This window comes from Gavia stellata, chromosome 3 (assembly GCF_030936135.1).
Source record: "Gavia stellata isolate bGavSte3 chromosome 3, bGavSte3.hap2, whole genome shotgun sequence".
NCBI classification, from domain to species: Eukaryota; Metazoa; Chordata; class Aves; order Gaviiformes; family Gaviidae; genus Gavia; species Gavia stellata.
The window spans coordinates 43,065,664-43,079,673 of NC_082596.1; the positions used below are offsets into that span (position 1 = coordinate 43,065,664).

At 40.3% G+C, this 14,010-nt stretch overlaps 1 protein-coding gene across 2 annotated transcripts in view; it reads right to left on the minus strand.

Moving 5' to 3' along the window:
* LYN (LYN proto-oncogene, Src family tyrosine kinase) overlaps positions 1-14,010 on the minus strand; it is a 51,293-nt gene that overhangs the window by 12,769 nt on the left and 24,514 nt on the right. For both annotated transcript variants that reach the window (XM_059815474.1, XM_059815473.1), the window contains exons 7-10: positions 13,212-13,361; positions 11,887-12,039; positions 6,154-6,336; positions 5,140-5,216 (exon numbers count right to left, since the gene is read on the minus strand). In XM_059815474.1, the coding sequence (XP_059671457.1) occupies positions 5,140-5,216; positions 6,154-6,336; positions 11,887-12,039; positions 13,212-13,361 (563 nt within the window). The remainder of the gene's footprint in view (positions 1-5,139; positions 5,217-6,153; positions 6,337-11,886; positions 12,040-13,211; positions 13,362-14,010) is intronic.

Below are 14,010 nucleotides of genomic sequence, written 5' to 3' on the forward strand. Positions count from 1 at the left end.
GCTGCTCCTCACAGGACATGCCTTCCAGCCCTTTCACCAGCTTTGCTGCCCTCCTCTGGATGCGTTCCAGGACCTTCACATCCTTCTTAAATTGTGGGGCCCAGAACTGCACACAGTACTCAAGGTGAGGCGGCCCCAAGGCTGAATACAGCGGGATAACCACCTCTTCTGACCGGCTGGTTATGCTGTGTTTGATGCACCCCAGGACACGGTTTGCCCTCTTGGCTGCCAGGGCACACTGCTGACTCACAGTGAGCCGGCTGTCGACCAGCACCCCCAGATCCCTTTCTGCAGGGCTGCTCTCCAGACACTCCTCTCCCAATTTATACTTGTGCTGATCATTACTCTGTCCTAGGTGCAGGATCTGGCATTTGGACTTGTTAAATTTCATCCCATTAATCATGGCCCAATGCTCCAATCTATCTAGATCCCTCTGCAAGGCCTCCTGTCCCTCAAGAAAGTCAACAGCACCTCCCAGTTTGGTATCATCAGCAAACTTGCTAATGGTGCATTCAACTCCTGCATCCAGAGCATTGATAAATATATTGAACAGAACTGGCCCTAGAATTTAACCCTGAGGAACACCGCTGGTGACTGGTCACCAGCCAGATGCAGTCCCATTCACTACAACACTTTAAGCTCTGCCCTTCAGCCAGTTCTTCACCCAGTGCACTGTGAAACCACTCATCCCACAGTTGTACTTGTCCAGAAGGATGCTGTGAAGGACAGTATCAAAAGCCTTACTAAAATCCAGAAAAACTACATCCACCGCCTTGCCTTCATCCACTAGGTGGGTGACATTATCATAGAAGGATATCAAATTAGTTGAACAGGACGCTCCCTTTGTGAATCCATGTTGACTGTACCTGATGATTGCATTATTCTTTAAATGCCTTTCAGTAGTACCCAGTATAATCTTCTCCATAATATTTCCAGGAACTGAGGTTAGACTAACAGGTCCGTAGTTCCCTGGGTCTTCCCTCATGCCCTTTTTGTAGATTGGAATAACACTGGCTGGCTTCCAGTCAGCAGGGACCTCCTCAGACTCCCAAGGCCTTTGCCAGATGATCAATGTGGCCAAATTGTACATGCTCAGAAACACACAAAAATTATAAAGTCAAATTAAAAAATATAAAAAAAAACCCAATATGACAAAAATCAGAAGAGCCCACCCACAAAAAGTGCTACAAATAGTAAGTATAAGCAGGGAAATGAAAGGTGCATTAGTAATAGGGTAAGACCTTAAATGATGGGGAAGACAACATGCAAATGCTACAGAGAAGTTTTTAAATGCCTGCCTTTGCTTCAGTCTCCACTGAAAGGACCAAGGATGCACATGTGGTTAATGTGAATGACAAAGGGGTAAGAACACAGGGTGGAAAAGGGGAAGAACTGGGTTAGGACAGTTTTCATGGATATAGGTGGCTTATGAGACACCTGAAAACTATCAGTAAATCCAAACTCACATATCCTCACTCGCCTGCAAAGCTGGCAAGCAAAACGGGGAAAAAAATATAAGTGATGAATCAGTATTCAAAGTTAAGCCTAGTTTTTATTTGGTTACAAATGAAGTAAACTCTGGGAAAAAAAGAAAAGGGTGTGACCTACAATTTCCAAAATAATGAGAAACAACTAGGCTAAGAACCTTCCCAATCCTCTCCAGCCCTATTTTATTGATGATTTTAAACCAAAATCATGTAGAAATGATTACATAGAGATGGTTTAGGTATACTTTTGAAAGATTTCCCTTTGTGTTGACATGTGGCTTTTTACTTTTTTCTGGATCCATACTATAATACTACACGTGAGACCGCAGGCAGCAGAAGGCAGGGATTTGTGCATAAAGGCAGCTTCGAAATTCCCTCTGTATTGCTGCTGCCTGCCAGACAAGTGGGGTTGAACCGCTGCGCTCGCTCCCCGGGGCTGGGATGCTACCCCTGAGGGTCCAGCTGTGAACAGGACATCCCGGCCACATCCCTCATCTTTTGCATGGCGGGTGGGGGACAGTGGCCTCAGAGCTGCTCTCGGCTGCCCACCAGCTCAGGCCCAGTGCTCGGTGGGATGCTCCTGCCAAAGCAGCCTGAAAACCAGACTGGAAATGAGTCCAAAGAACTTAGGGTGGGAGGGAGCATCCTCCTCCTGAAGTTTAAGCAGAGGAAATAATGGAGCATATCCTGAGGTTCACACTGCCTTAAATTTGGTAATTCTCAGTTTCTAGGGAAGAGCCTCGCTAAAAACAGCCTGCAGCTTTGAAAGGTTTGAAGCAAACACATGTTACTGATCTGGACAAGATTGTCTTTGATCTGGGATTAACCAAAACCAGGTTCCTTTCAATAATGTCCAGACGCATAATAAAGTAAAATACACTTCTTGATCACAGAGTTTTTAAAAAGAGAGTTCATCTTCACGGGACTCTCTGTCTGTGAAGAAGGTGTAGACCCTTTGTACCTGGCAATTGAAAACTGTTGCGAAACAGTCACATTTTAATCGTCAAGTGATATATCAGTTTGCAGCAGTGCTTATCCTAAAGGTGAAGTCAGGAAAGGCTGCAAAAACGTATTCCTCTCGCTCCAGTCAAGCAGCTATGTAGTCAAAGCAGACGCACGGGGAAAAAGAGAATTATTAAAGTAACATATATAATTATGCACTGGAACATTAGAAGGTATCATTAAAAATTAAAGAAACCTGAAAAGGAATATGGCGAGACTGCAGTGGCAATTTCCCAATGCCAAATAAGAGTTAAAATTAATTCTGATTTAGGACTTTCCCTTTTCCCCTTAAGAAAGAGAGGAGAGAGAGGGATTAAAGCACTGCATCAAAAATCTCTATTGATTTTATTCTAGGTTTATTATAATTTTAATTTGTAGCCTTAGAAGGCAGAAAGAAGAGAGTAAGAGTTGCCAATGAAGCTGTAGATCATAGAAGAATTAATGAAAGTATCAGCACTGCACGGGAAAGAAGAAAGACTGTTTTTGTGACAAAGCTTTGACCAGTTTGAAAGGTATGACGTGAGTATGTTCAGTAACAACTAATATCATTTTCCTAACCGCAGCCACCATGCATGTGTGTGCTACATGGCAGATCAACGGATTTGCGTAAGAAGCAGGAAGAGTTTACACATGCAAAAGGTCCACTGCATTTGCATCGTACGTTTTCAGCAGCTCTTATCAAACGGAAGCAAGTATGATTTCAAGAACTGTCAAACAAAGAATCAGGAGCTCTTTGGGTAAATTACCTCTCGGGCAAGATGAAAATCAATGAGTAAAATCCAGGGTTTGCCAGTTGCTTTAGTGCTGAAGGAGCTAGGCTGTTGCCTGTAGATGACCAAGAGGAATAGGGGCAATGTCCACAAACCAGAGTCATACCAAAAATACTAGACACATTTTATGTTCTCCTTCATATACAGCCTACATTCTGGAAAAGTGGGATCCACAGGTCTGCAGTAAAATTACCATTACCTTAGCAGCAGGCCAACAGAGTTTGAAAATATTTTTGCCTGTCTTTTGCTCTAAAGACTCACCAGTTAACATCAGACTGTCAGAGTGAGAGAAGACCAGTGCAACATCTGTGTTGGTCAGAGGGAAATCTCTGGTCTGAGAACCACACGCAGCCTGCAAGTGTATTCCACACAATCCTGTTATTATCCAGTGGCCTTAAGGGCTCTTTACAAACGTGCTCAAAAAACCTACAAATTCTTTCCAGAGGAAAAATCCTGGTATCTCTGTTCCAAAGTTTTGTTTGGGCTGCAGCTAAAAATCCTCAGAGAGGCATTCCTGAACATCCCTTTAAGATCACTCTGCAACCCAATGCATGGCTCGCTCTCAGGAATTTCTGTTGATAGTCTACTTCTTATGTGAAGAGAGAGAGGGGCTTCTCATATCACCTTTGCTGCACAAGGTCCTGGCCTCTGAGGCCAAGTGCAGGAACTGGCTCTGAGAGGTTGCTGTCAGATCAGGGTGACAAGCGATGTCCATTTCAAGTGACCCGACCTTCAAAGCTTTGTAAACGACAATTGCTGACCCCTGTCACCTTGGAAGTGATTTACCCACGTTGTACACAGTTAGAGTTGCTCTCTAGTTCATTAAGCTTTTTAAGCCTTAAATTTCTGAAAACACAATATTCGTTTAAAATGAATACAACATCCCTAACTTTAGTTAGGTCTGCTATAAAACCACATGTGCTTTCCTCTCCACACCCTGGGTCTCCTTTCATATTACTGCTCACAGATGTTCTTCTCTCCCTTGAATTTTACATGCTATTTTCAAAGCTACATTTTTTTTTTCTGCCCACTGTTACTCATCTCTCCAGATGATGACCTGGGATCCTGCAGGTTTTCCACATGTACAAAGCTTTTGCCCCACTAAATTCTTAAGGACAAGTTACCCAAAGAGTTCAGAAAACTTAGAAGGCCTATAGCTACACTGAACCAACAAGTACAGCAAAACCAGCTCCTGCATTCAATCTGTATTTGATATATTGAACATTCATATAATAATATGTGATATATAATATACCACAGAATAGAACAGTTCCAGTTGGAAAGGACCTCCAATGATCATCTAGTCCAACTGCTTGACCACTTTAGGTCACTTTAACCAAAAGTTAAAGCATGTTACCAAAGGCATTGTCCCAATACCTCTCAAACACTGACAGGCTTGGGGCATCAGCCACCGCTCTAGGAAGCCTGTTCCAGTGTTTGACCCCCCTCTCAGTAAAGAAATGTTTCCTAATATCTAATCTTCTATTTATTTATATGATATTCTTACAGTGAATTTTCAGTATAAATCCCTGATGTTTTATTACATGTTTTCAAAGTTTTCTCGTCTTTCCTCACGAATTGTAATGAGTTAGTATAACAGGGTACAACAGTCTGTAAACTCTAATGCATAATAAAAACCCAAAAAGATTGGTGAAACAATAACCTACCAGAAATGCCTTCACTACCTATTAGTAACATGAACTACAACTTGCAAAAGCGCGATTCTTACACTATTTTCTTATATGCCTCCCTCGACATCTAATGCTGGCAATTGTCCGAGACAATTCGTTTTTAATGCAAAAAACCTTAGGATAAAGTTGTCCAGCATGAGTTTCAGACTCAGAGAGAAATAAACCCCGTTAATATTTCTTAAAATTTACCTGAGCAGAGAAGTCGATTAGCTTTGGAAGCAACAATTTACTTCCTTCATCACTCTTCAGAAAATCCAGCAAACTTCCTGTTACAACAGAGAAAGATTAAGTCAGTGCAGCTTATTACCAAAATAAAGGTCACGTCAGGTCCCCAATTTTCTGGATCACAAATTTTTTGCAGTGAAATGTTTTGATGTATTTGCAAGTTAACTACAGTAAGGCAGTCTCTTTATGTGATTTAACAACAGTAACATCCAAGTCAGCATGTCAGGCATCCAAGCTTTGCCATTTTGCTGGGTGTAGAAAACTCCCATCAGACCATACCTGAGTTCAGTGGTGGCGAGTTTGATAAGTACCCTAGTCTACGGACTATCAGGAAAGCTGTCTAGGACAATCACACATATCAATCCCTTCCAAGTCATAAAGAATAAGTGGCTCAACACTTGTGTATGAAGTTATCAGCAGAATTGCTTGAAAACAGAACAAAACAAGAAAAACTACCACCCAAGACGATCTGAGAAGGAAACCGCACTTATTTTGTGTAGTAATGCTCTAATAAAGGTTGTCCTTTTCTAGTAGTGCAGCCATCCTTGCAGGACCACTCATCACTCACCTTATTACACACGTATTTATCAATTCAAGGGCCACATAAGGCAATTTCTAAGGTTTGTTTTAATTGCCTTGCTATGACACCCAACACAAAAGTTAGGTAGGGAGCCCAAAGGAACCAGAGCTATTTTGGGGGTTATGTTCTGCATCTGAAACAATTAAAAATGCTACATTTAAGAAAACGGTAAAAACAGTTTATTTCACAAATGCAGCAGTGAATCATAAAACTAAGGCCTCAGCCCTCCTCTAGGATAGGTGCTCCTTCAACTTTATATCAGAGCATTCAAAAGAATAATGCTAAAATCCCAAGTTTTCCTTTTCTTATTCCTTCCTTTTTAAAGAAAAAGGGGACTGATTTATGAGAAGCAGAAGAGTTTACTAAAACATTGCTTGCAGATCCAATGTTGTTCTCACCTTTAGCCATGAATTCTGTTATAATATAAATAGGTTCTTCTTTGGTCACTACAGCATAAAGCCTAACCAGCTTATCATGCTGAAGTGTTTTCATGAGGTTGGCTTCCTCCAGAAAGGCTTGCACAGACATTGTTCCAGGCTTCAGAGTCTTCACAGCCACTTTTGTACTGTTATGATAATAACCTAAAAGGAGGGAACATGATCAGTGCACTTGAAGTCACCCTGCACCGCACAGCACCCTGACTAGTAGGAATTTGTAAAGCAGGTGAGGTTGGATTCCAGTAATAGCTAAGAGCCTGAGAGCAAGTGCCAGATGTAGCACAAATATTTACACTAGAATTCCTTTTTATTTTTCAAGAGATACAACATTGCAGTGAAAAATAATCCATTCCCTATTTTTAGAAATCAGTTATCTGGAAAAAAAAATAAAGCAAGCAAATTATCTTACTTCATACCAAGTTTTCATTTACAAGTAGCCCATAAAATATTCAAACAGTCAAGAGATGTTTTAATGAATGTCCACATAAGTTGTCTCAGAATCTAATAGAGCCCATGGATTGCTTGCAAGATTCTGGAGCATCTTTAAATACCGTGATTATAACCATTTTATGCATGCCAGTCTTTCTGTAACCCTCAGTGCTCAAAACAGAGCATTACCGGAAAGTTCAATCAAATGAGGATTCTCATGACCAACAAAGATACGCTGCCAGGACTGCAATCCTCCAGCGTTCAGAGCAAGATTTAAAATGTGATAACTTCTTATCACACAGCCCATGCCAAGAGTGGAAGAGACTGTGGCTGTTTCATTTCTCTGTTTATCAAACCTTCTAATGTAATATTCTAATTATATAAAAAGCAACCATCAGTAATGACAGAAGCAGCAAATTATTTTCTGCTTTAATGTTTTCCAAACATAAAATAGATGTTAAAATAGCATTAAAAAAATAGAGTAGCAAGCACTGATCCTAAAGTTTATCTTGTGAAGTCATTTAATTTGAAAAATAAAGAAATAAAAGAAATAAAAGAAAAAAGAGAGAGAGAGAGAAAGAAAGAGAGATATAAATGCAATTCTCGTCCCCCACCATACCCATTTCAACACTGCAAAAATATTTCTCAGAAGAGGTAAAACTTCTCAATGACTCAATGAAATAGACTCATTTCCTTATTCAGCAACAATCCAGACACATGCTGTGTCATGGTATTCCTTGCCATATGATGTGAATGAACATACGGTTAGTTTGCTGCCTAAATATGAATTAAAAAAGATAGGTAAGCAATTAAATTCTTGCTTATATCTAGAACACCTGACATAAAATTCAGATTTTTTGCAACTAACATTCAGCTCATGTTTGTACTGTAAAAATCCATTTCTGATACTGATGAGATGTACCAGCAAGTTTTCATGGTTCATTTTAGGTGCCTTTTATTTTAATAACAGTATTTGTGCGGTATGATTTACTCTGATTTTTCTAACAGCTGCACAAGAAAATAAACATCCAAAATCCATATTACTTATATTGTAATTTGGGGGTTACTAAATGAATCTTTTACACCTGAGATGCAAGCAAAATGTGTCTCATTAATAAAATACACTATAATGGCTCCATTTGGCTTGTTAACTTTTCTCTTAGCCCTGCTTGAGAATTCTCTTCATGGATTATTAATACCACAGAGCTTCATGGTTCACATCGTATCAGTGCACACTAGGAACAAAAATGCATAAAACATAGACCCTGCTCTTGCAGTGCTGCTGTGGTTCATCACATCACTAAAGAAGCTGCCTAGATGCACTGAACTCCATGGTCAAAAAACCTTCCACACCATGGCAGGAAGTAAGTAGTCTCTCTGCAGTTTATACTTCTGTTAAGAATTAAATGCGATGCAAGCAACAGTACACAAGTCTGAGGAATGCGATGATGTCTTACACAGAGAGCCATGTTCTTCTCTACACCTTAGAACAGAATCCTCCAAAAATTGTTAGCGTTTCAGGTATTTATTTTGGAGTCGATTATGATTATTTTGACAGTAGTATCTTGGACAGCCAGGTTGCCCCCACATTCTTGCATGGGCTGAATCAGGCCAAGCTGTGATACGAACGTGTAACAGACAATAATGAGGCTGAGCCTACCATTTCTGACCAGATCTCCAGGACTGAAGATAAACGACTTTGTGATCAGGCCTACAAGACGCAGCTGTTTTCTTTCCTCTGCTTTCATAGTAATTCTCTGCAAGGTTATACTGGGAACAACTTCTCTGAGCTACGGAGGTATGACACTGTTAGAAACCAGATAATGTCTCAGGCTGTTACGATTGCAGAAGGTACTAAGACAGAGACTGAGGAACAGCAGCTTCTCTGCATCCTATTGCCTGTCAGCACATCACTCCTTCACCAACTACAGCCATCACTCAGCTGAAGAGCAGAGGAATGCAACAGTAGCTCCATCTCTAGCTCATCTCCATACAGCCCATTAAATGTGAAGGCAGAAAGCACAGGCTGCAGCTTTCTAACTGCTTCCATGGTGCAGTGCATAAAATGTGAACACAACTCTGCCGTGCTGTTTTCACCTATCATATCAGCACAGCTGATGCCCTTAACACACACATAAACACTAACTTGGTAGTCTAAAAACAGAACGTCTTTATAAAATGTGTGAAATTACACACAGCTGTAATGAAGAAAGAAATTAAATGCACTTGCAGTAATAGACAAAACTGGGAAATTGATGGTCCTTTATAGCAAGTTTCCTCTGTTTAGAGTTGTAGGAGATTCACCTGCCCACTTTGTAAGTGACAAAGATTCTCTGCACAGGTCATACAGGAGCACAGTCGAGTGCTTGGGACATATGGGTGTCTGCTTTTTGTTCCTTGGGTTTTCTTAGTCCTCCCATAACATAAGCTAACTCCCTCCAAAATGTGCAAGCGGAAAATGTTAACTTGGAAGCCCAAAGAGTACTTACGGACAAACTAAAAAGAGACGACTATAAAAGATATGCTGGCATACCTTCACGTTGCAGTAACAATATTATCTCTGTCTTTCCATATATCACAGAATAACAGAAGGGTTGAGGTTGGGAGGGACCTCTGGAAGGATATGGTCCAACCCCCCCGACCAAGCAGGGCCACCTACAGCCAGTTGTCCAGGACTGTGTCCAGTTGGCTTTTGAATATCTCCAAGGATGGAGACTCCACGACCTGTCTGGGGGCAACCTGTGCCAATGCTTGGCCATTCACACAGGGAAAAAGGGTTTCCTGATGTTCAGAATTAACCTCCTGTGTTTCAGTTTGTGCCCATTGCCTCCGGTCCTGTCACTAGGCACCACTGAGAAGAGGCTGGCTCCATCCTCGTTGCACCCTCCCTTCAGGTATTTACATAACATTGATGGTATCCCCCTGAGCCTTCTCTTCTCCAGGCGGAACAGCCCCAGCTCTCTCAGCCTTTCCTCACAGGAGAGATGCTCCAGTCCCTTAATCATCTCCGTGGCCCTTCACTGGACTCTCTCCAGTAGCTCTGTATCTCTCATTACTGGGGAGCCCAGTTCCTCCGAATGGGACACTGTTCCCTCTGAAACCACAGTTCTAAGTACCCTTTATCAAGAAGAAATTTATTTAGTAATTAAACCATGGAACAATATTTCTCTCTAATGCACACTATGGCTGAAAAATAATTTTGTTCTGTATGAGGAGAGAGCGTAACAACTAGCTCTCTCATCAGGAGAGCGTAACAACTAGGTTATTCCTCAGTACCTCTACACAACTCCTGATGCCGCTGGTTGATCATTACAATACACAGCGTTTGTTGATACCCTGCACCGCACAGCTGACCTAATAAGTCTTTTCCAGCTTGAACTTCCTTGGTTCTAAGATTAACCACGCTCCTGATTCGAGAGGACCCGCGCCATGCAAATCAGCTTCTCTCGCTTCAGAAAGGAAGCAGAGAAGAGGAAACACAGCGATCGCTTTCACAGTACATTAATTTTTCTCACAGTGCAGCAATTCAGATGCAGGGGTTAGGCCCAATTTAGATGTTAAAATAATGACACAAACAAGAGGAAACATCTTGAACCAGAAACACCCTTTTAAAGTTTGATGCCTTTGTGCGTGCATGTGCAGAAGTAGTCACTTCCCAAAATGATCTACATTTTCAAGCAGGTGATTACCTTCTGCCACAAAGTCTTTCATAGCGTTTCAGTGTCAGTTAAACATTTCTTGCCCTGGTTTATTAGACAGAAAAACACTGCACAATGGCTGATGCTTCTCTTAACTAGTATGTAAATTGTCGCTCATGTGTATCATAGCTAGAGGGTTTCTTAAGCCTTTTCTCATGAAGGCAGATAACAGGCTGAATTTGGCTATATTATATTATAGAGATGCGTTACTTATAGTTTTTCTATGATTTATACCAAAAGATTGCACCTATGACTGAATTAGAGCTTTCTGATTGACACTGTAGTTGTGTGTGGAATTTGCCACTCAAACAGCACCACTCTGTGCTTTACTTTTCTAAATGAGAGCATCTCTTCAAAGCAATGACATTCCTGTTAGCCTGCCACACTCCCGTGGGTCATCAGAGACCCCTTCATAGTTTTGCATCTTCTAATAAGTTTTGGGATACACTTTTAAGTTGCTCAGAAATGCCCTGCCTATAGAATCTTCTTTAAAAATAAATAATTAATAATAATAATAATAGTACACCGTTCTATTATAATAATAACAATTTTATTACTACTTAAATATAACCTCCAAAAAGGAGATTTGGGGAAGGGTTGAGACAATGATCTAGCCTGAAAAAACACCATAATGCAGACTTTGGGAGAAAGGTATACTTTACCTCAAATAAAATGGTAACCAGTAATAAGTGTGTAAGTAATGAGTAGCACACAGAAAACGCAATATGGAACTCAAAAGAATACTCAGATCCCTGAACAGACAGCATTTCAAAAGCAAGAGGATTAAATATTTTTGCAAAATGTGATTAGAGCGTGGTCATAGCCCCTTGCCACAGGAAGTCACTGAGGCTGAGAAAAAAAGGTTGTTTATAAGCAAAGCTAATTAAGGTTATAATAATTAACGCTCTCATTTTTTGCTGGCTATATATAAATATTTACAACTCTTGCATTACTGGGGACCTGCGTGATAGGTCAAGATAGGGGGTGATCAATCTCTAATCTTCTTACTACATAAGTCACCTACTTTCTCAGCAGCAGTCTGGCAGGCAATAATCTTGGATTAAGTATCCCCATTTTTCACCCAGTACGGCAGTCCCATGCATTATATGGCAGCCTCTTCTTTACCAAGAGACAATGAAAACTCTGTATGTAAATCACTAAAAGACACAATTTTTTTCTATTTCAGGTTCTTTACCACTTTCTGATCTGAAACAAAGTTCTGAGAAGCCCACTGATTTTGAGAATCAGGAGTCACATCTTACTATAACCATCTACTTCCCCCACAAAACGCAACCAAAAAAACCCTGTTGTCTTCAATCCCCTCAATTACAGTGTTTAATCACTTTTTTTTTTCCCTTTAAAAGACACCAAAGGATTTGTTCCATGATCTCAGATATCTTCCCCCTCTCAAATCCTCTCCTCCTCACGAGAAGGTATATTCTGGGCCTGACTGGGCTGTTTTACAAGTGTATCAGACCAGGTTTCAGGTCCACTATTATTCTGAAATTCTCTGAAATGACACTTCTTTCAGCAGACTTAAATACTCTTTCCAAAGGAATAAACTTACCCATCCAGACTTCTCCAAACTGACCAGCTCCAAGCTTCTTCACTAATTTAATTGATTCTCGTGGAATTTCCCATGCATCTTTATCCCATGGTTTTTGAGGCTTGGGACTAATACAAGCTTTTTCCAACTTTCTGCATAAGCCATCTGATTGCTCTGGTTTTCAAAGGAAAAACAAAATACAAAATCCGTTACACTTCTGTGCCTCACAGCTTGAGCAAACATTACTTAATTGCAGGTGTGCACTAACCAACTCAAAATAATGTTCAAAATAATCACATGCTTTGATGAAAATATAACCTTTCTGGTGCTTTCATATAACTTCAAGCACTTCTGAACTGAAATTTGGTATTCAGAGATGAATTTCGTAAAGAAGTGCCACATGCATCTGGTTACCATCAGATTATTAAGGTTTTTTAGTACAATTCGTACCAAATAAATACAATATAAGATTGATTACTGACAGTATGTTGAAGATGCACACTGGAGTCAGGCTTGGAACCTGTATTCTGAATTTGACATTAAATTTTCTTGCAGCATGGTTTCAGACGCATGTGCATGCAAGCATGAGTAGGTCACCATAATTTTTTTCTCCAGGCACTGACCAGCTATAACTTTAACACAAATGTAGAATAATTCTCAGGTTTTTCCAGCTGTACCAGAGAATTACCACACATGTCTAAGCACTCAGAGAAATCTCATGGCCAAGTCCTCAGTGTGGCTTTGAAAAATCACTATGTGATTTTCTGTCCTATGTTTTTTGTCTTCTCTGTATTCTCAGTTACAAGACTAAAAAAACCTGTGTTTTTGAGCTATCCACCAGGATAGCAATTTTCTTTCTTTGAAGTCAATGGAATTTTACTTCCTTCAAAATGCCATTCAAAATAAGAAGAAAAAAAAAATTGTATAGGAAAAATAAAAACAATTCCACACTCAACACCAGATACAAGAGGACATTCACAAGTCTATATGTATTTCTGCCAATTGTGAATACAAATCTACTCTCAAATTTATTTATTTACAGTGTAGTCAATTCTTACTATAGTTTCACATCATCATAACTTTGATAAAGTGTTTATAAAGCTATTCTTTCTTTTACAATGCTATGCCACAGAGCAAGCAGCATTAGGTCTGATTATGATAACAGTGTTACTTGGGTTCCAACCAGTTTTACTTTATCTTTGATAACATGCATGCCTGGGGTATTTAGGAAAAAAAAAAAAAAAAAAGATTAAAAGGTTTGAAACAAAACAAGAAAGCATTTATTTTCCTTCACAGGAAATAATGGCTGTATTCTATTAAGTAATCCACTAACCAATTTAACTTACTTTGATAATGTTTGATCATATCATTGATGTTGGGAAAAGTTATTCTTGGAGAAATGTAAAATCCTCCATTGTCTAGACTCCTAATTTTGTAGTGCTTAATAACATCGCCATGCTGTGGATCATAGTCTCTTATGGAGAGAGAATAGCTGCCTGTGGATAAAGAAAGAATGATCATTAACAGACAGCAAAAGTCTACTGTGTCCACGCGTATACAGTTGAGCCTAACAAAATCATTTTTTTGTCTGTTTTTCTTTTTACTCCCTTATTTCCTCAAAAAGCATTTTGCAATCAACAGGAGGAAGTTAGCCAATAGCCGGTCCTGAACTGGTCACCAAAACGCTTACAATCACATTTTCTTTTTCAGTCTTATTCAACAATCTTAGGAGTTCCAATAAGCCAGACAGCTCCACGTCCAACGCCCACTTCTGCAGAAAGTCCCCCGGCTTGAGGGGAACCGGCCGGCAAAGCAAGGCCAGGGCTGTCACACTCCTCAGGCAGAAGCTGAAATTCAGAGATCAGCGTTTTGGAAAAGGAACACGCTGGAAGTCATGGGCCAGCTAGCAAAAGCATAGCTTGGAGGCGGCTTGATGCACACAGAAGGGAGGGCAGATAGTTAGTCCTAGGGAACCTAACCTCAGCTGGGATTTAAGACGGGGCAGCAGACCATCTACCTAAACTACAGAGCTCTTTGTTTCTTCCACTCATACAACTCGTCATCCATTTTCAAAGGATCAGAAACCACCTCAGCCCCTTCTCTCACCCCACACACCAATCCAGTGACAGAAGGGGACAGAAAGAA